The sequence below is a fragment of the Monodelphis domestica genome, chromosome 5 (assembly GCF_027887165.1).
Source record: "Monodelphis domestica isolate mMonDom1 chromosome 5, mMonDom1.pri, whole genome shotgun sequence".
In the NCBI taxonomy this organism is placed as follows: Eukaryota; Metazoa; Chordata; class Mammalia; order Didelphimorphia; family Didelphidae; genus Monodelphis; species Monodelphis domestica.
In genome coordinates this window covers 192466422-192489193 of record NC_077231.1, presented here as the reverse complement: position 1 = coordinate 192489193, position 22772 = coordinate 192466422, and the positions used below count along the sequence as shown (strand labels likewise).

Sequence of the window (22772 nt, the reverse complement as noted above, 5' to 3'; positions counted from 1 at the left end):
ACAACCTTTTCAATAAAGCTGTCCTGTTTGTTTATGGACACTTCACCTGGGTAAATGTGAACAAGCCCTATCCTAAGAAGGCAAATTGAAAAGAAACCAGAATCAGCAGTAATGTGCTTTGTCCAGGAGATGGCTCTGGCATTCCCCAGATTCAAAATACCTTCTCCACAGAAATGAAAAAAGTACACCACATGGTAATGAAGGTGGCACTATTGAAACATTTTTAAGTAGTATGAAGAAATCTACATAGAAAAACTTGTGATACTTCAAAACAAAAAGAAACAGAAAATTATTAAAAGGAGGTGAAGTGGTGGCTCATTTTGGACTTGTCAAACTTGTCAAGGCACTTCATTAAATTACTATTAAGCCTCATTGTCTTCTGTTACCATTATATGCATAATTAAAGATTTGATTAGAATTACAGAAGTGCCCAATTACATTTTTTATAATTATGGATTAAATTTAAGGCTTGAAATTCAAAATAGGTAGATGATCCTTAAGTAAAGTTTCTATCATCTTGATGGAATTAATTGGAGTTTTTTTGTTTGTATGTTTTATATGTTCAGCATGGAAACATGGAAACTTCAAGCAAAGAAACATCAAATATGGATTTTTATGGATGTTGAGTTAGTTGTAAGCCTTTTAAGGTGATATGATTGTTGGTTTGATTTATCTACACACACACACACACACACACACACACACACACACACACACACACACACACACACACACACACACATATATATATATATATATATATATATATATTTACTCCAAAAAGTATTATGACTGTGCCATAGACAAAATAATACTAATACAAAAAAATTCTACCTTTGGTATAAAGTACTTTTCATCTTCAAGAATAAGGTTGTACCATGAGTAACATCCCCCTAAATTTATCCTCTCATGAGTTTGGGACTTAGAGTCAAGGAGCACCAAGTTCAACGCTGGCCTCAAACAGTTTGTATGACCCTGGGCAAGCCATTGTGTGAATTGAATATTATGGGGACCTCACAACCAGATCTCAGAAGACTTACTATCACAGAGTCACCTATCTTAATTTGCCAGCATGGCAGACGAGTCCTGACCCACAATAGGTCAAGGGATGTGAAGTGTAGGTACTGAAGGGAAATCCTGGCCAATGAGGCAATCTTGGGGCAAGCATGTGAATCAGCTGCCTGGCTCTCTGCCATTTGGGGGGCTTGTGAATGGAGCTCTCTCTCTCTCTCTCAGCTGTCCAGGTGCTTATCTATGTGGTAGGCTGCCTATTGCAGGTGGGGACCACAGGGGCTGAAATTCCAGGAACTAAGATTTGGAATATTGGCTGGAAGTTTGAGTTAGGCTGAAAACTGTATTTCTCTCTTTCTTTCTCTTTACTAATAAATACTATACTTTTTCCAAGGTTAGTTTTTATTTATAACAGCATTTAGTCCTGTTTGCCTCAGTTTTCTCATCTGTAAAATGGGCTGGAGAAGGAAATGGCAAATCGCTTCAGTATTTTTGCCAAGAAAATCCCAAATAGGATCACTAAACATTGGATATGACCGAATAATGCCACTATATATATTTATACTGTTTGAAAGAGGGAACAGAGCCATTGGTATAGAGGGAATTTCCTCCTTCAATGCTGGGCAAAATCTTTTCTTCAATGTACAATCTGAGTTGCCAATGACACTAAAAGTTTAAGGGGCATCTCTTTTTAAGTAACAGCGTATGTTTCAAGGACTATACCTGAACCCAGGTCTTCCTACGTTCAAAGCCAGCTCTTTATGTACTATACCATGCTGCTTCATTTCTAAAAATCAGAACAAATTAAAATTAAGTTGCTCTAAAAATTTCTTGACAACATCATTTGAGAGAACTAAAAACAATATCATTCACCACTGAGCTAGAATTAAAGCTTAGTAATTCCTATTTTAGCTTGTATGGAAATTGTGTATTTGCTCCCAAGGAAGATTTATATGAGATGATTAGGATCCAGGTATGTTTCTAAGATGTTAAGAATGGTAAATTAGGAATAACAACAGCCCAAGTACTTAATTCAGCATATATTCTCCACTTAAAAGGGAAAGTATTTTCCTCTTTGGAATTAGTGATGGCTTGGGGGGAAAGGGATCAGGTTCTCAAAGTGTTTTAAGCCTAAGAAGCACCTTGGAAATCATCTATTCCAGGGATTTTTAACCTTTTCTTACATCATACTCCCTTTTGTCAGTCTAGTGAAACCTATGGATCTTATCTCAGAATAATACTTAAAATACATACGATAAAATATATAGGGTTACAGAGGAAACAAATCTATTGATAATTTTTTAAAGTTCAAGGACTCCAGGTTAAAAACCACAGATCTAATTCAACCTCCTTATTTTTATGATGGAGATAGAACTAAGGGCAGAGATTAAATAACATGACACAGGTGAGTCAAGAAGCATTTACTAAGTAAATTTGAACTAAAACAAATGCCTCCTGACTCCTAATCCAATATGAAGGTAAGATTTCCACATGTCACTCACTACAGCTGCAAAGAATTCATCACGTAGTGTACAGCTTGTTAGAAATGGGCATCTTTGTGTTTTTTCTAATCTTAATAATTCATTTGTTGCAACCATTGTACTCAAAACCTTTCCAGTCTGGAAGAATCTTCCATAACCTATTCTGGATGGGCAATCTAGAAAAACCCAAGTCGTACCTCCTTGTACTAGACTGGGAAATTTCAAAATCATTTAAATTAAAAAGATAATTTAAAACTAACTTAATTTTTTTAATCTTACAAGACCATATATAGTAAAGAATAACATTGATAACATCTTTTTTGTGGCATTGTAGGATTTATGACACTCTTTGTAAGCATCAAAGATATTTGAATAGAATTCAAGTAATAATAGATTTTTGACTTACCTATGATTTTCTAAGAAAGTTGATGTAAAAACTTTCCCTTTATTAATAATTATCACTTTCATTTGTATAGTACTTACTAGTGATTTCTTATGTTTTAAGTTATATAGTGATTTCTTATGTTTTATTTCTTTTAACGGATAAAGAATATAAAACATTTAAGCTTAATTTCTCTTAAAGATGAAAAATACAAGACTCAGAGAGGTGGGGACCTGCCCAGAGTTCATCAGTGATGGATCTGTTTCCAGAACTCTTTGAACTTTCTGAAAAAGCTATTTCTGTTAAAAGGATTATTTATTCTTCCATTTAACAAGGAATAAAATTACCTTTTTATGAGTAAGAAGAAGAAATCATAGAACTGTACAACTCATTAAGACATAAAATAAGGTCGATTTGACTAGAAGTGCTTTTGTAATATTCATTTACACCAGACAAACAGGTCTTGAAAATAGAAAAATTATTTCTATTTTGCTTGGACATATATTGAATATGAAGGTGTATACATACATATATATATATATATATATTCACACTCACAGATATATACATATATTGGAGATATAGATACATACATATATAGATACACAGATATATGTGTGTACATAGTATATTACATATAATATATAAATGTTTGTTACTATAATAAGATTTTTGAAGAGCAAGAAATATTTCATACTTTTGTAACAATCTTAGAGAAGCAATATGTTCATGAAATGGAAAAAGAAGAGAATTTTGGTACCTAGTATGATCCTTCTATTTTACTAATGGAGCAATAGAGGCCCAAAGGAATTTAAAGAATAATGGTTCCGTTTTATAGATTGTGTCAATCTGGTTTATTCATTCTCTCTTTTTTCTCTCCTTCTCCCTCTCTCCACTTTTTCCTTTCTATTTCCTTCTCCCTTTCTCCTTCCCTTCCTTCTCCCTTTCCACCTATCTCTTACCCTTACACTTTCTGTGTCTCTCTATATTTCCTTTTGTATCTCTCTGTATTTCTGTCTCTCTCCCCTTCTCTGTTTCTTTTCCCCTCTTGCTCCTTCTCTTTCTTTTTTTCTCTCTCTCTGTCTCTGCCTGTCTCTCTCTCCCTCCACAAATATATGTATATATACACAAAACACATTTTCTCAAAAGTCTTATCTCCTATATGCCATATATAAGATTTTTTTTACAAATATGGTCTCCTCTGAATCAGCACACATGAAGAGCTTGCTGAAGACTCCAAACATCACAGCTGCTTCTATGCCAGGTGGTTTAAAAGGTGCTGGGAAAGTGGCACAAAAGTGATCATCTCAGTCATCAAGAAGCTTACATTCTATATGGCAGAAAGCACATGTGTAAATTACAAACATGTACTATACAGCCACAGAATATACAATGTAATTTTGCGGAGGGATAAAACACTAGCAACTGGAGAAGTCAGGAAAAAGCCACCTGTAAGAGGAGTTATCAAAGTCGTTCAGTCATTCAACAAGCATTTATTTAGCTCCTACTTTGTATCAGTGTAAGTGCTGGAGATACAAAGAAAGGCTTAAAACAGTCCCTGCTCTTAAGGATTTTCCAGTCTAATAGAAGAGACAACATGAAAATAACTGTTTAGAAACAAGTACTAGAGAAGATAAACTGGAGAGAATCAAGAGAAGGAAATCCCTAGTATTAAGAGGGATTGGGAAAAATTATTGTGGATGTTAAAATTTTTTCTGGGAGTGGAGAAAACAGAGAATTATGGGAATGGGTGGCAACCAGTAAAATGTCTGAAATGTCAGAAAATGAAATATGTGATGTGAGGAAGAGCAAGGAGACTAGTTCACTCAATACAGTCTTTGGAGTGGCAGGGGATAAGTTGGGCCAAGTTATGAAGGACTTGGAATGTCAGAGAACTTTAATATGTGATTCTGGAGGCAAGAGGGGATTCCTGGAATTTACAAAATGACATCATGAGACACATTTAAGGAAGATCAATATCAATAGGAGGGTGGAGAATAGACTGCAGTGGAGAGAGAATGGAAGCATGGAGACTAACAAGAGGCTGTTGTAATAGCCTTTCAGATGCAGTGGGTGCACGGCCCACTGACCTACCAGATCCTGATGAGACACTAACCAAATGTGTTTTTGGACAGAGATAAGGGATGCTGTGGGCAGAGAAGCTAAAGGCCACTGTGACCTTGTTTTTATATCTTCACACTGTGTAGGGAAAAATACACCTCCATTATTCACAAACTCCCAAGTGCCTCATGTTGTTCTAACATGGAACCTGAACTAAGAGGGCTCTTTGGTTAGTGCTGTGCCCACAATAGGTTATTGGCAAAGGCTCTGCAATCATGTGAAAAGGGCCTATTCTAGGGTGGTAGTGTCAGAAGAGAGAAGGGGGCTTAAATGAGAGGTATTATGAAAGGAGAATCAATAGGACTTAGCAACAAATTGTAATGGAGGGTAGGATAGGAATAAAAAGGGAGGAGTCAAGTATGGTACCCCAAGATTATGAGTCTGAGTGACTGAAAGGAATATGGTGCTTTGACAGTATTAGAATGTTAGCAGATCTAGAGATAAGAGATTCTGGGTTCAAATCTTTAGACACTTCCTAGCTGTATGACCCTGGACAAGTCACTTAACCCCAATTTCCTAGTCCTTACCACTCTTCTACTTTAGGACAAAAACACAGTATTGATTCTAAGATGAAAGGTGAGGGTTTAAAAAAAAAGATTATCAAGCAGGGCAGAGGAGTGGGAGTAAAGTGGAAAGATGGTGAATTCAGTTTTGGATGTGTCAGGTTTAAGATGTCTAAGATAAATTCAACTTGAGATGTCAAGCTAGATGTTGTGGATGTTAAGATTTTTTTTTTCCTGGGAATTGCTGAGTATGTAAGTCGGGAGATCAGGAGAAAGCTAAGAGCCTATGCTGTGATTTGAAGTAAGCTAAAGTCTCTAATAGATGTGCTGTAGAGGAAGCATATTACAGGCATGTGAGATAGTTAGAGCATATTTACAACAATGACATGTTCAACCACTTCCCATCTCTTTTAAATGTCTTGCATATATTTCTTATTTTTATGCTCTTGTTTTGACATTGACATGGAAGACATCCATATGTTTCCTTTAGATATATGAGTGTGAACTAATATATAAAATGTGTACATTGAGCTTTATTGAATTATTAATTTTCAAGTGCAAGGCAGAAAAAGACAGCACTAAGTGTACTGGGTATTTGGGGGAAGAGGATATTAAAAAGTTATTGTATATCAGAAGCAAGGCATAGTCCATGTCTCATACCAAATACCAAGACAGGCTCAAAATGGGTACATGATTTATACATAATGGGTGATATCATAAGAAAGTTAGAGGAGCATGAAAATTTTACCTGTGAAAATCTATGTAGAAGAGGAGACTTCATGGCCAAATGAGAGAGGCATTAAATTTAAAAGTTGTTTATTTTTCCACCTCAAAGCAAAGTCAAAATTAGAAAGAAAGCAGGAAACTGGGTGGGGGAAGGGTATTTTTAATGGCAAGTTTCTCTGATTAAGTTCTCATTTCTCATATATACAGGGAACAAAGGCAATTTTAAAAAAAAGAGTGACATCCTCTAATTGATGAATGGCCAAAGAATATAAGCAGGCAGTTTTCAGAAGAAGAATCAAAGCTAGCAATAGTCATATGAAAGAAATTCTTTAAATTAGTATTGATTAGAGAATTATAATGACTCTCAGATACAACTCCACACATCGGATTGGCGTTAAGATGACTGAAAAGGAAGATGGCAAATGCTGAAGGGGATATAGAAAAATAAGGACACTAATGCACTGTTGATGGAGCTGTGAATTTGTCCAGCTAGTATGGAGAACAATTTGGGGCATTATAAATTATGCATATTTTACCCAATGATGTCACTACTAGATAGGCACCCAAAGAGATCAAAATAAAAGGAAAAGTAACCATGTGTACAAAAATTTTTAAAGAAACACTTTTGGTGGTGGCAATGAATTGGAAACTAGGGGAATACCCATTAATTAGGGAATGGCTGAATAATTTGTGGTATATGTTCATGATGGAATTCTATTTTAAAATAGACAGTTAAACAGTTAAAAAAATGATACAGGGAATGGTTTCAGAAAAAAACTGGAAAAGCTTATATGAACTGATGCAAAGTAAAATGCTAGAACAGAATAACATTGTAACACAGTAACAGTTATATTATAACAATAATCAATTGTTAAAGCTATATTAATCAATACAGTGATGTAGGCTAGTTTCAAAGGTCTCATGATAAAAAAATGCTATCCACTTCCAGAGAAAACTGAGTAACTCTAAGTAAAGCTTGAAACATGTGTTTTTCACTTTCTTTTCCCCCTGCCACATGGCTAATATATAAATAGAATTTGTATGACTTCATATTTATAGTGGGCATCATCTATCTTGCCTTCTCAATGGGCAGAGAAGGGTAATGGAAAGGAGAGAATTTGAACTGAAATATACACATTAAAATTTTTAACATTTACTATATAGAGAACTAATGTTTTTGACAACAGAAGCAAAAACTGCTTATTCAAGTTTTTGGACCCATAAAAAGTTTTAATTAACACCTCTAAGTACTCATTTCTAGCTTATCTTCATACCTGGTTTGATATATTGCTTGATACCTAGTTTCTATCAGACTACTTTCCTGTTTTCCCAACAGTTTTTGCCAAATAATGTTATTTCATCAGTAGCTGGAATCACTGAATTTATCGAACTTTGAACTTCCATACATGTTTCCTTCTATATATTATGTAACTATTATAAGGTCATTAGATGCAAAAGAATGAAGAGAATTTTGATCTAGTACAATCTTTTTTATTTTATTAGTGGGTAGAATAAGGCCTAGAGAAGTTTAAGAAGCATTAGTTGAATTTAATAAAAAATGTCCACTTTCATATAGTCTCTCCCACTCTCACTTTCTCCTTTTCCCCTTCCCCCTCTTTCCCTCTCCATTTTCCTTATGCAAAGCAGATATTTGTTCAGAAAAAAAATCTTGTTTACCATTTGCCACATTTAAGAATTTTTTGATGAATAAAATCTCTTCAGCTTCTCTGCATGGGGTAAATAAAAACTATACATATTAGACATATATTTTACATTTTAAGATATTTACTATGTCTGTGGAGTTTTTCAATATGGTATCATTGCAAATATTGACTTATTTTTTATTTTCTGCATCCACTATAGCCTTCAGATGAACTGGACTATGGATTACATATTCTCAGAATATTTTAGAGAACTTAAAAACAAACTAATAAGGCTGTTGCTTGCAGATCATGACCAAATCCTCCTCCTCAGAGTGTATCCAAGAACTTATTTAGATTCAGCATGGTGTTATTGAACTCATTTTATTTCCTCATTTCCCAATGTGGGGCAGTTGTATGTATGGTTCTGTGACTTCAGAAAAAAAATGAAAATATATCCAGATGCAAGGAAGAGGATCTCTTAAGGCTAGCTTCCAGAAAGGCAGTTATATTTGGAATCCTAAGGGGTCTCTGTGATACTGAGTGAATTTGCCCATTATAGATAATCAAGAAGATTATGGTGATATAAACCTGGAAGATACTCCCCTCTCAAAAAAACCCAGGGATATGTTGGTGAATAGGTAGAAAGGCATTTATTATGTAGAAATAACTCTAGATGTTGGATACACAACTGATAAAGCAAGATTAACCCCTGCTTTCGAGAAGTTCACATTCTAAAGGAGGAAGAGAACTCATAAAAGTAATTTCTGTTTTAAGTCCAGATGGAAGAACCAAGGTTGCAGCCACCAGACATGGAGTAATGCATATTCTTTAGGGTCATTTCTATTAATAAAGGCTAGTCTCTTTCCTACATTGAACCATATGGCAGTCCCGACTTTGGTGGTGAAAACTTTCATTTCCAGTTCTTCAGAAGCTGTGATTGCCAGCTAGTCAGGAACCATAACATCTGCAGAGACAGTTGTCAAGTCTCCTCTCATAAAGGATTGCTCCCCTACCTAATGACTGGAGGCTATAGATGTCTTGGGGAAGGAAAAGGGAAAGCATGGAATGTTACTATTCCCAGGGTCCTAGATCTTTCTTGTCAATAGGCCTAGAAGTCTACTTTATCTATGGAAACTCCACTTAGACAATTTTCAGGGTTCATTTTTATACCTACTATGATCTTTCCACCCAAGCCCATTCTTTTTTGCTGCCCTATCTGGACTCACATGGAATTTTATGTTGGGTTTTGCTTTTGTTTTCATCTAGATATTCTGCTTCTGTTAATATTCTGGATTGAGCTTCCTTTCTAGCAGGCCACTTTAAAAAAGGAGCTGTTTTTACAACTAAGAAAACAGAATTTTCCTTATTAATGTAAAGATGATTTGAGAGGAAATGGGAGGCACCAACATAACAAGTAGGCCAATTGAGAAAAAAGTGACTGAGGTATATCTAAATAGATATATGGATCAAGGTCATTTTTGTTTAAAAAACAAATAAATAAGCAAGATACATTTACCTTTTTTGAATATGATAATCTATGAATTCATTTATGATTTCCCTATAATAATCTATAAAATTGAATTTACAATAATAATTGGCTTATATCATATTTTCTTCCTATAATAACTATGCTAGAATTTTCTATGGATATATTTTTGTTTGATGAAGATTTATGTTCTTTCTCTATCCCTTCCCTCTGCTTCCCCTCCTCTTCTTTCAGATCTCAAAAAGTACACAAAATGAACTAGAGACTATTTACTTCCAGGTACCTTATCACTCACATTGTGGTGCTGTCTTGAATTAGTGTCTTTTCTCATCCCTATCTGAAAACCACCCCCCCAAAAAAAAAGAAGAAGAAAAAGAAAAAAAAAGAAAAGGGGTGGGGGAGCCTTAATCTTGTGGGGTTAAATAAAAGAAGGAATGTAGTGAAGGGAAGGTTCCTTTCATTCAAGCAGCATAGGATGTGGTGCAGTGATGACTGAAAGTGCCTGAGGGCATGTGGTCCCTATTGGTTCTCACATTGAATGCAATGATGCCCACAGATAGCCTGTATTGTTGTCAGTTAAATGGGATCATGAGTGTCTGAAAGGTGTTTGAGAATGAACCGAAAATCATTTTCACAAGTGGATGATTACTTCTGCCACATGTTAACCGAACTCTATCAGAATGGCCCAGATTTTTGAGCCTGCATTAATTGCTCTTTCAACCTTGACTGAGGTTTCTCTTTAAGAAAGCCCTTTCCAGGTCTAAACTACTCCACATATTGATTTTTTTCTTTCTGTATTTTTTTCTTTGTGATAAATGAAGGCCTGTAAAAGTAAAGGTTTTATCATTCAACATGCAGATTGATTGTTTAATTTCTGAGAATAGAAAATGAGACTCAAAATGATCTGCAAAAAGTAATAGCCATTTTCCTTGGTTTTTTTCAAATGATGAATAATTCCTATATTCTGAGTACACAATTATGTTTTTCAACTATTCATTAGTACTGATTTTTCATCACAAAGTAAAACCATGAACTCTCTCAGCATGGACTCGGTGCAAATAAATTGTCACATTCTCCTTCCTATTAGAACTGTATGCCACCACCATAATTGAAACTAAACTACAATATTTAGTAATGTGTTTTGAGAATTTTGTGTGTGTTGAAATATGCTTTGCAAAATCTCGGAAGTTGTGAAGGGTTTAAAGAGGACTTTAAAAGTATCTAGATGGATGAGTACATAATTATAGGTACTTAACTTGATAGCTGACTTAATAAAGCTATATTTCATTTTAACTATATCAGTTATAGTCCATTAACTATTTCCTTCCTCTGCATCAGGAATAATGATTGGGTTTGTGGAGGCTGAAATGCTTTTCTGTTAAAGAGAATGAGTTAAATCATGACTCTTTAAACTCTAATCAGAAATTAATTATAGAAATCCCATTAACTTTTGTGAATTGCAGCTAAATACATTAACACAAAGTAGGCAGTATTTATAGAATAGGCTTAATCTATTAGAGAAGCTCAGCTATCAGATTCCCAACTCCTTAACTTTTTGTTTGAAAGAGAGGGCAATTACAAGACCTTCTGTTTGGATTTAATTTTGATAAAACACTTTTAGTGGCCCATTCTGATTTGAATAAGTATCAAAGGTGACTTTATTTTGTAAATATTACAAGTCAGCTATCCTGAGTGAAGTGTTAATTCCCCCTTTATTACAACATTACAGCCATTCATAAAAAACAATATAATTTATGTTTTGTGTTGGTCTATTGGCTGTCTAAACATCTTCCTGTTGGGGTTGGATATATTTAATGAATTGTACTTTCAAGACTGATGATATTGACAATAGCCTTTTCAGTAGAACAACAACAAAAAGGGGAATTGAAAGCAAATTACTAATAATTATCCTTTTAAAAAGGAGAAATGGCTTTCACTGCATAAGAAGTGTCATATTCGTTTCACAAAATTTTTATGTGGACATTTCTCTCACGAATAAAAATTATCAAAAGTACAATGAAGTTTATTTCAGTGTGGCTATGGGTATTTAAAAGAGTGTACGGAGCATGTCGATGCTGCAGAGGTTATATATGCAATGGAATAAGTGCAGAGACATGGACCTTAGTTGGTAGTATTCTTTTGTGAGTAATTTCTGGGATGTCCTCCCACTGTCCATTAGAAACAACACTGAAAGAAGGATTAATACATTAAGATTATGGCTCTGTGTTTATAGTGATTTGTAAAACCAAATGCTGTGAGGCTTTGCTTTTCTCTGTTAAATCCTAGCTTTGTATCAGTGGCACTAATTTCTTTGTTACCTAATCCTATGTAAGAAGAGCAGCTTTTAAAGTTAAGCAGGCAACTTTTTATTCAAAGGGAGAAACTCCTTAATACCTTACTTAAGTTGGAATTATTGACAAAGGTAAAGAAAACAATCATAAACAGTTTATCCAGAGGGATTTAAAAATACTTTAAATAACAACTCTAGCTGAAAGAACATCTTGGTGCCAGGGAAAGGTTATGACAGCATTGCTTTTTATAAGATATTTTGGGAAATATGCACCTATAAAATAAGATGTATATACTACATGAGATCTTTTTGTTCCCATTACAATAATCACCCCCCCCCAATTTATTTCAGCCAGGTTTTTCCCCTGAGGAGCTATACTTTAAATTCAATTGAGTTACAATAGAGCATTAAAAGCAACTGTTTATTTCTATTTTGTCAGCTATTATCAGTCTTTTTTATTCCTATCTAAGCCACCTGTCTCTATCCTTTAAATTAAAGAAATTAGTAGTAGGGGAAAAGATTGTTTGTGTGAAGTCAGAAGTCAGTTGGTGAGTAACTGATGGAAAAGAATAAATGTTGAAAGCTAAAGAAAGGATGCTTTCCTTTTAAAAATAAGGTGAAAAGTACAAAGATTGGCATCTCACATTAAAGTATATTTCTCTCCTGCTGTGTAGTAAATACTTATTTTATTGGATAAAAGTATAAATTGTCACATAAAACCCAGTTTGCCTGGTATTTGACAGGTTTGATTTACATGTTCTTAAAAACTTTCCTTTTGATTGAATTTAGATTAATCATACAGTCAAAAAGAAGATGGGGATTACATTACAGTCTCCAAAGTATTTATGGAGAATACCTAGCAGTCTTACAAAAACACAGACTCATAGAACACAAGCCAATTTCTCAAGAACAAGTATAATACTTCCTTCATTGAGAAGGGTCAATCTTCACATTAGAGTAAATTCTCACTTGTCCAGAATTCAGGCAACCAGAAAGTTCTAATGAATTCATTCTCATTCTATCTTATGTGTTCTATCTTATACTTAAGGCAAAATGAGACAAAGGGCAAGTACTTACACTAATGTCAGGAAGTTATTTTTATGTTAGAAATCCCCAATAGCATGATTTCTTGACATTTTTATTGGTCTCTCTCTGAAGATTCCTTGAATTCTCATAATCCCTTATTATCTGTGCATATTTTACCTTTCTTACTGGAATGTCATTTCTATGAGGGCAGCAATCATTTTAAATTTATCTTTGCATCTCTCTTAGCACTTGAAGAAATAGGGATTGGCAAACCACAAACCCAATAGTGAAATCTGGCCCCCACCACCTTTTCTGTATACCGCATGAGATAAGAATGATGTTCCATTCTTAGAGAGGTGGAAATGGGGTAGTGGGAAGGGGAAAAAAGGAGGAGTTCTCTTTTGGTGATTTCTAACAAACTGAAGATCAGAGGATGCTGAAGCTGTAAAAAAATTTTCACAGTAATGATACCCTTCACCCAGTCTTTTTGAAATTGTTATGACTACAATTGGTAAGAAGAGCTCTGAAACTACCTCCATTGTTATCTTATAGGATATATAAAAACAAGCAATGAGCTAAATTTGGCCCATAGACTATAGTTTTCCAACCCCTATTCTATAAATTAAGGGAGATACAAAGATTGCAAAATTTTATAAATATAAAAACTATTATTACCACCTGCTCTAAGTGTTAAGGATGTTATAAAGATAAATAAACTTTAAAATAGTAAAAACATTTTTGGCTTATGGATCATGAAATAAGATTAGCTCACAAACCATAGCTGTAGACTTCTGACTTAGGTTACCACTTTGTAAATTTTAGGATGAAAACTCAAAAAGAAGTGGAAAGGAAGATGATTAAGGAGAAAATATATATTTTTATCAACACACATCTATCAAACACTTATATACCAGGCACTGTATTAAATACTAAAGATACAAACAAAAGGCAAAAATATCCTTTATCCTCAAGGATTCTGGTAGGAAAAACAACATGGGCATATATAAGTATATATACATATGTGCACACATATATAAGTATATACATAAAAAGTAGATAAAGGCCATTTATTATATATACTTATTGTTTCCTCCATTAGAATGTAAGCACATTAAAAGTTGTGATTATTTCATTCTTTGCTAATATCTCTAGTACCTAGCACAGTGCTTGGCACCTAGTAGACATCTAGTAAATATTTGTTAATTGATTGCTGTATAATTGAAAATCTGTTACCCTAAATAAGAACTACATTTCTTAGGAGCCCATTGACTTCCTGTCATTAAGTACTTCCTGTAGAGAGGAGATATTAGGCAGGGACCTGGAAAGTCCCACCTCTTTTCTTCCTGTCCAAAGCTTGGTTATGGTAAGGCAGGTGTTAGAACTGGCTGATCAGCCATGGGCACATGGTATTTATTTTGTAGCTTCTTTATTCCTTGATTTATAATGATCATTAATAAATCTCTTAAAATATAATATTTTTATTGTTGAGTTTTATTTTTAACTTTTACATTGCTTAAAAGATGGTGCTTGAGATAAGTCATGAAGGAACTCAAGGATGTCAAGAGGCAGAAGTGAAGAGAGAGCTTTCCAGGCCTGAGAGATAGTCAATTCAAAGATACAGAAAATGGGAAATGGGAGTATTTTGTATAAACAATAGCAACAAGACTCATGACTGGGACATAGAGTGGGAGTAATATGTAACATTAAAAAAATAGGAAGAAGTTGAAATTTGATCCTAGGATTTCCTTGAATTTTGTTGAGCATTGGCAGGGGGCAATGTTAGCAATATGATCAGACCAATACTTTAGGAAAATCACTTTGGAATATAAGTAGAGGAAAGAGTGGAATGAGAAGGGACCTCAAGGCAAGGAGCTATTAAAATAATCCAAGTGGGAAGTGATAATGGAACTATAATGGTAGGTCTAAAGAGTAGAAGCCATTAGAAACCACATAAAAGATGTTTTAGTGATAGAAACAATGAGATTTGACAAATAATTGAATGTGTGGGGAAAATGAGAAAAGGAACTGTTTATGGCATGAAGATTGTAGACCTGGGTAAGTGGATAGTGCCCCATAAAATAATAGAGAGAGCAAGAGACATGGTCATTATAGGAGTGTGTGGATACAATGGGTCCGATTTTGGAGACTCCTTCTAACAATCTGATAATCAGAAGATGTTGAAGCAATAAATAATTCTCCAAATAATATTCTCCACTCAAACCCTAAGAAGCTGTTATGATCATTGTTGTTAACAAAACCAGAAACTGCCACCAATAAATAAAAATGCCTTGGAAATTTCCCCCTCAAATTCAAGAGCTTTAGAGCATCTAGTTCTAGAAATCTAGTTCATCTCATTAAAGCCAGTGCTGATTTATTTGTCAGTAAAATCAATATTGAGACTGTCTCCTTAGCTTTACGAACTTTTATTTGGTCAACTCCAAAGACTTCATCTTCCAGTATAATCCTATTTTCTTACACTATCCTAAATTGGTCTCCCTCTACCATGTGATTATTTAAGAGTTATTCCAATGCATGAGAATTATTCCTATACTTATAAAATGGAAATATAACCTTTGCACCTGACATGTTTCTTCAGAACTTACTTATTCACACTTGTGATTCAAAAAGCTTAACATGACATAACTATATAAATAGGTTCAAGGTTATTATTTTTAATTTGTTCTTTTATGAGTTATAGTCTTTTCTGGTGAATTTACATATTTATTCATATGTCAGATTTAATTTTGCTGGATTAGTATTTATGCTCCCAGAGAATGAGAAGTATATAATTAACTCACTTAGGTAGTATCTTATTTATTAAAGAGCACTTAATCTCACTTTACAATGGTGATATTTTAAACCCACTTGACTGGGCCTTTATAAAGCCCTTATGTCAGATTTCTGCCAAGAAGCAAATTCATAGGATTATAGGATCTTAGATTTGAATGACTTTAGAAGCCTTCTAATCCAACTCCTTCTTTCTCTACTCCTTAATTCTGTCACCTCTTGTCACCTGGAGGACTTCATCTAAAAAATACCAGAAGCCACCTCTTCTTCTATCAGGTGTGGAATGTAACATCATCAGATCATCCAACTCAGCAGATGGTGAAGAGCCTGTTTGCAGATTAGTCATATATGGCTGAAAAAGTGCCTTCGTGACCAACTAGAAAAGGCAGTTGTACATTTTCTGCAGTAGAGAAGGGAGAAAATACACACTATACATTGATGGGGAAATTGGTGATCAGAGATATGAAGTGACTTGCCCTGGCTTAAAGAACTAGTAAGTGTCAGAAGTGATCATTGAACATAGCAATCTGTTCTGAAAATGCTCAACTAATAGAATTCTCCACTTGATTAATTAAGTAAATCATATATAGTATGTAATCGCCAAATATCCCAGATGCCCCCTTGCTTCAGCTTTAACTTTAATTATGGATTTTTGCCTCCTTTTTGCCCACTCTTGGTTCCATTTGCAACCTGTCCAGCTATGGTTCCATCTCTGTTTATTATGATTGAATCTAACAGCCTTACTTTCAGGGCTGTATTTCTCTCTGTTAGTATGACTTACCCTTGATCTGTTTACAGTGTTGATGGCTTACATCTCCCTGCTCCCTTCTTCTTCTATGAAACCCAGTTACCAGCCACCCGTTGAGTGAAACAGACTTGGAGGAGGAAGGAAGCATCTTAGTCACAGAGATTGCTCTGAATGTCCTCTCTGTCAACTCTGTGCCTCTTGGTGTACACATTGCTGGAGTGACAGGTGCTCTTGGAGGGCATCACTCACTTCTCATGCATTCAGCAGTCGTTGCTTTTAACCCCAGAGCAGAAGCTTAGGTTTGTGTATTTCAAAGGGGGAATAAAAACAAGGTAAAAAAAAAGAAAGAGCAACCAGGCACAGAGCAATAAAATGAAGAAAAATATGTAATATTTAGAGAACAGAACAAAAACAGGGTCAATTAGGAAGTGCATAGGACTAAGTACTTACCAATGAGGGCATCAGCCATGACTATGAAGAGATTGCTTCCTATCTGGCTTAGGAAGATACCTCTAGTGGTCACTATCTATGATTTACTTAATCAAGTGGAGAGTTTTTTTAGTTGAGCATTTTCCTCCAACTTCAAAGAGGAAAGGACCAGAAGTGTGTGAGGTATGGATGAAGATAGAATAGCACTTTTAAGAAATAAGATATAAATCTCCAAAAAAAATCCAAAATGAATCCTGGAATCAAGTTTTCCCAATTCAATGCAATTTATTTCCCTTCCATTTTTATGAAACCCAGCCATGTGCTGAGTGAAAAAGCCTTGGAGGACTAAGGAAACCATCTTACTCATGGAGATTTCTCTGAATGCCCTTTGAGTCAACTATGAACCTTTTGGTGTACACATTGCTCAAGTGGCATAATTGAATGGAATAATTGTTTATGCAGTAAAAGGCACTGATGATAAAAAGATAAATTATGAACTAACCTCTGCCTGCAACAAGCTTGAAGTCCTTTGGAAACGTAAAGACAGGTTCACAGATAAATAAGTGCATAAAAGGAAAATCAAATGCAGGCAGGGAAGGCATTTCATTATAGTAAATACTGTTATTAAAAGCACAAAATTGGAAGAGGATGCAAAGAGGAATTAGAGACAAAACTAGAAAAGGAGAGTAGAACCATACTGGGATAGACATCCACACTTTTATTCTGACCAAATATCTTCTGGTTAAAATCCTCAAGTCCCAATTAAGATTCTGTCATCTCCATGAAGTACCATGATTCCCTAGTCTTAAATGACCTCCTCATACCTATGACAACCTTTCATATCTCTCATGTGCAATGGCAGACAAGAAATCTGGAAAACTTTTGAAAGTTATTGAGCAGGATTACGTGATCAGAATTTCACTGTCTGAAGCCAGTTTGATACAAAGGAAAACTAAAAGCTACAAGGTTACGGTAATTTTTTATTTTTTAATCCTATCATTAAAAGACTTGAGAAACTAAGTGTTTTGTATCTAAAATGGGAAGTGGAGTGAGAAGGGTATTTGCATAACATCTACTGTGTGCCAAGGGCTTTATAAAGACTTTGTTACTTGATCCTCACAATACTGAGGGGTAGATGCTATCGTTTCCCCATTTTAGAGTTGAGAAAACTGAGGCAGACAAAGGCTTAATGATTTATTATGGGTTACATAGTAAGTGTTAGAGATCAGATTTGAACTGAGACATTCCTGACATCCAGTCCAGGGCTGTACCCACTGCACCATCGATTTAAAACAATGTTTGCTCATTTAAGAGGTATTATATATATTTTGACCTCTAAAGATAAAATGAATAAATTAGGGCAATGTGATAAATTCATAATGTGAAATCTTTATGTAAGGGAAAAAAAAGGATTCAGGCCTCATGAAAATTCCAAAATCATCGTAATTTTAGTTTAGCCTAATATGATGGGCTTTCAAAAATAAGAGAAATTGACTCAAAATTCTTACATTTTTACTAATAATGGATTGTCTCCAAGTGGGAGATTGTTTATGATTTTTCTAATATTGTTTTAAAATAACTCCAATATAACTCATTTTTAATTTGGTATTTTCATGTTCTTAGAAAAACCAGTCAATAAATATTTATTGAGAATCTACATGTTACAGATGCTGTGCTAAATCCCAGGTAGAAAAATAAATGGAAGAAAAATTCCTTTCCTCATGAGAATTCACATTTTTAGGAAGGACTCAGCACAGAAGAAGTATAGGCAGCTATGAAGTTATGAATTGCTAGGCAGCCTCTTTAAATAAAGAATCTGGCAGGAATGCTTCATGGACCATCTTCCACTCTACAATTATCTATCTCTTTGAAATTGGAGTAACTAAAATTTCAAATGGTGATATGCTGAGCAGTTTCTTTTTCTTTTTAAATTTTTACCTTTTATCACAGTATTGATGCAAAGGCAAAAGAGCCATAAGGTCTAGGCGAGGGGTTGGGGAGGTTAAGTGACTTGCCCAGGATCACAAAACTAGAAAATGTCTAAGGACAGATTTGAACTCAGGAACTCTCTTCTCCAGACCTGGTTCACAATCCACTGAGCTCCTTAACTGCCTCTATATTGAACATTTTCAAAAGTTTGTGAAAATGATCGATTAATAACATTCTAAGATAAAGAGGAAATAATGTCATAACTAAAATGTAATTATGAATGTTTAAATATAAAAAATTATAATGTTTATCTTTAGAATTTTAAATGTAGCTTCTATCTAAACATAAATGTTTATAATCAAAATATACTCATGTATATAAAAATGTAATTGAATAACCCTCCTTTAAGAATTATTTAAATAATTAGAAAGATACACTTTGCTTATGCTTAGGCCTTGCTAACATAATAAGTATAATTATGTTACCTAAATATAAATTAAATTTTATAATAATCATAGTACTTTTTAGAAAGATCATTTTTTAGAAGAATCAAAGCCAAAAATTTCAAAGGAAATTATTTTTAAAGTAGTAATAGAGGGAGAATAGCATTTCCAGACCTGAAAAAGTAGATAAATGAAATATTCTATATCAAACTCAGTAAACCAATGTTTAAGAAACTTGTGAATATAAGTTATTTGAAGAAGAATTCCCTATTTGGCTGAAATTGTTGAGAAAACTGAAGAGTAGTTTGGCAGAAAAATGATTTTAAATCAATATTGTATACTATATACCTTTTAAATGGGTATATGATATATATATATATATATATAAGAGAGAGGGAGGGGGAGAGAGAGAGAGACATATCGCCAAACTTCTTGCATTTCATAGATATGACTAGGGATCCAAGGATAGAAATGAACACAAAAGATGAATTAATGTTGATTATTTAAATTCAAATAGATATCATCCAAAAAAATCCATGTACCTAGAATAAAAATTGAAAGTTTCAATTGAGAGTAATATTTGTATATTTGCATATAATATTTGTATATATTGTATATATATATATTGTACATAATATAGTATATAATATTTATATATAAATATAAGGATTTAGTATCCTAAATGTAGAGAAAATCTTAATTGTGTAGATCACTGAGAAATGAAATGGCCTGCCCACAGACACAAAATCAACTGGATGTCAGGGGCATGACTTGAATTCTAGGCTTCCTAGCTTCAAGGTCAGCTTTTGATCCTCCTTGTCACACTGTCTTTTAATAGAAAAGAAATATATAGGTCCAAGAACAATTATACAAAAGACAGAGGTTATGAGCAAATTGTTATCAAAAGAATTACAAACTAGTAATAATCACTTGATAGATAGCTCCACTAATAATGAAAGAAATGACTGTGAAACAAAACAGTTCTGAAGTTTTACTTCACATTCAACAAATTGACAAAATTGGCAAAAGATGAACCAACTCATTATTGTAGAGGCTGTAGAAACGTGTTCTTATTTAGTCATTTTTTCAATTAGGTCTGACTCTTTATGTCCCCATTTGGACTTTTATTGGCAAAGATACTAGAGTGGTTTGCTATTTCTTTCTCCAGTTCATTTTACAGATGAGGAAACTGAAGTGAATAGAGTTCAATGACTTGCCCAAGATCACACAACTTTTAAGTATCTAAAGTCAGATTTGAACTCAGAAAGAAAATTCCAGGCCCAACATTTATCCACTGTGCCACCTACTGCCCCAAAACTGGCAAAAGATAAGCAAAGTCATTATTCAAGAGGCTGTAGAAATATAGGCACACTAAATCACTGAGCTTTGAATTTGTTCAGTCATGATATAAGGCAGTTTAGAATTTGAACTGAAATACCCATACTCTTTTGGCTAGAGATTTTACTTTTAGTCATTTACTCCTGGGAAAGTTAAAAACATAAAGAGTTTTAACCTATAACAAAACAGTTACAACAGTACTATTTGTCTTAACAGAGAGCCATGGAATACCAAAAATAAGTTTCCATCCATTGGAAAGTGGCTAAATAAACTGTGTATGTAAATTACTATATCATAAGAAATAAGAATTCAGGGAAACATGTGGAAACTTATTTGATTGAGTGAAGTGACCAGAATGACAAACAAAATGCACAACCACAACAATAAAATGGAAATAATGACCAAAAAATGGTATTGAATGTTATGTAATTATAATGTCAGTGTCAAGCATGGCCTCAGAGAAAAGTTAATAAAGTATACATTTTGTTTCCAGAGTTGGAACTCTTGGTATGATCAAATAGAATTAGATGGTATCTATCTGTTGTTTGGTTTTGTTGAACTACCTTATTTCTTTCTTTTAAATATTGCATCTTACAGTCAAATACGTATTTGGAAATGAAAGCAATATAAAAACAAAGGAAATCAATAAAAGAAGAAAGCAAGTAATTTTTACAGCATAAAAGTGGATTGCTTAATGATACATCATAATATGTGATACTCCTTTTTAAAATGATCAGTCCTGTTTGTTTCTTAGTAATTTGTAAGAATTTGTTTAAACTAATCATTGAATAAGTTGTTTATTATTTGTGTGTTTTCTTGTTTTTCCCTGATAGATACTTATATGCCCTTGGACAAAAGGTTTGGAAAAGGTGGAAAAAACGATACTTTGTTCTTGTTCAGGTTAGTAAATTTTTCTGATTTTTAAATCACTTTTAAGGAATCTAATGTTTTATCTGTTAATAGTGAATATATGTCTATATTACAACACTATTAAAATATTTCTGCTTATTTAACCAAGTTTTTAAAGAAGCACATTAAAAATATGTTCCCTTTAACAAGACCAAGAGAATCTATTCAACTTCTTAGTGACAAGAAAATATTTCAGACTCATGTTATAGGATTCTAAAGACAGACTTAATATTTGAATATATTTATTTTGATTATTTTGTTGTATATTTTCTTTGCTTTTTTTAGGGTACTACTCGTACATGAAATTAATACACTTAACAGGAAGGGTCTCCTTCAAATAGTCATCTGGTGTAGTTTTAATTACCATTCTGTGGTAAAATAAAACATTATGGCTCCCAAAGGAAATAGATTTCAGAAGAATCACATCTGGTATTCCTACCTTAGCTACACAACCTCAAAAATGTCACTTATTCCCACACTACAGGTCATTTGAAGTATATGATATCAGTTTGGTGCAAACAAGGAGAAAGGAAAAAATCGTGTTTTCATTTCATTTCATAGGCAACATTAGTTCCATTTTATGGCTGTCCCTTGAAAAAAGATTTGGCCTTTGCCTACCTAGTCTCATAAGTTAATTGGAAAGTAAAAAATGCATTAAATCAAGAATAGTTTAAATGTACAATTTTGCAAAATATCTGATTGACTTTTTTTTTTCACTAAATAGACCAGTTGTTCTCTTGTGTCATTGAAGTGCATACTGAGAGACAAGGGTGGGATGTTCTGATGACTAAATGATAAAGTTAACCACATACAGCTTACATTTGTTCCCTTTCTTACACCAATCTTTTCTAATATTTCACCAGAAGACATGAAATTTAAGCAATAATATTTATTGTATTACCTAAACACAGATAAATATAGTAGTGTGTTGTTGTTTGTTTATTCATTTCAGTCTTAACCAACTCTTTGTGACCCTGACTGGGGTTTTCTTGGCAAAAATACTGGAGTAGTTGGCCATTTCCTTCTTCAGCTCGTTTTATAGATGAAGAAATGAAGCAAACAGGGTTAAATGATGTGGCCAGGATCACATTGTTAGTGTCTGAGTCCAGATTAGAACTCAGGAAGATGACTCTTCCTGACTCCAGGTCAAGCACTGTGTCCTACAGTCATATACAGTGCCATCTAGTATGGCAGTGTGGATAGACAATTGGACTTTTAGATTCAGGAAGAGCTGTATTCAGATCTGCCTCTGAGGTTTATTTCCAGTCTTTCTGATCCTCTGACAACTGGCTTGTGATTTTCTGAAGTGTTCTAAATCCCTACATTGATTAAGTCATAAATTCTTGATGTCTTGAAGAATCCAACTGAAAGATGATTTAGAAATGGGAATAATCCATGTCTGAGGAAAATTTTTTTTGTTTTCTTTCTCTTCTTGATAATTGATATTCAAAAATGCATTTCCAAGTCTGTAAGGCATATATATATATATATATATATACATATATATATGTATATAATTG

At 33.8% G+C, this 22772-nt stretch overlaps 1 protein-coding gene across 10 annotated transcripts in view; it reads left to right on the top strand.

Moving 5' to 3' along the window:
• Positions 1-22772, top strand: part of CADPS2 (calcium dependent secretion activator 2) — a 758482-nt gene that overhangs the window by 490123 nt on the left and 245587 nt on the right. For all 10 annotated transcript variants that reach the window (XM_056799641.1, XM_007504220.2, XM_056799643.1 and 7 more), the window contains exon 9: positions 21177-21243. In XM_056799641.1, coding sequence (XP_056655619.1) covers positions 21177-21243 — 67 coding nt within the window. The remainder of the gene's footprint in view (positions 1-21176; positions 21244-22772) is intronic.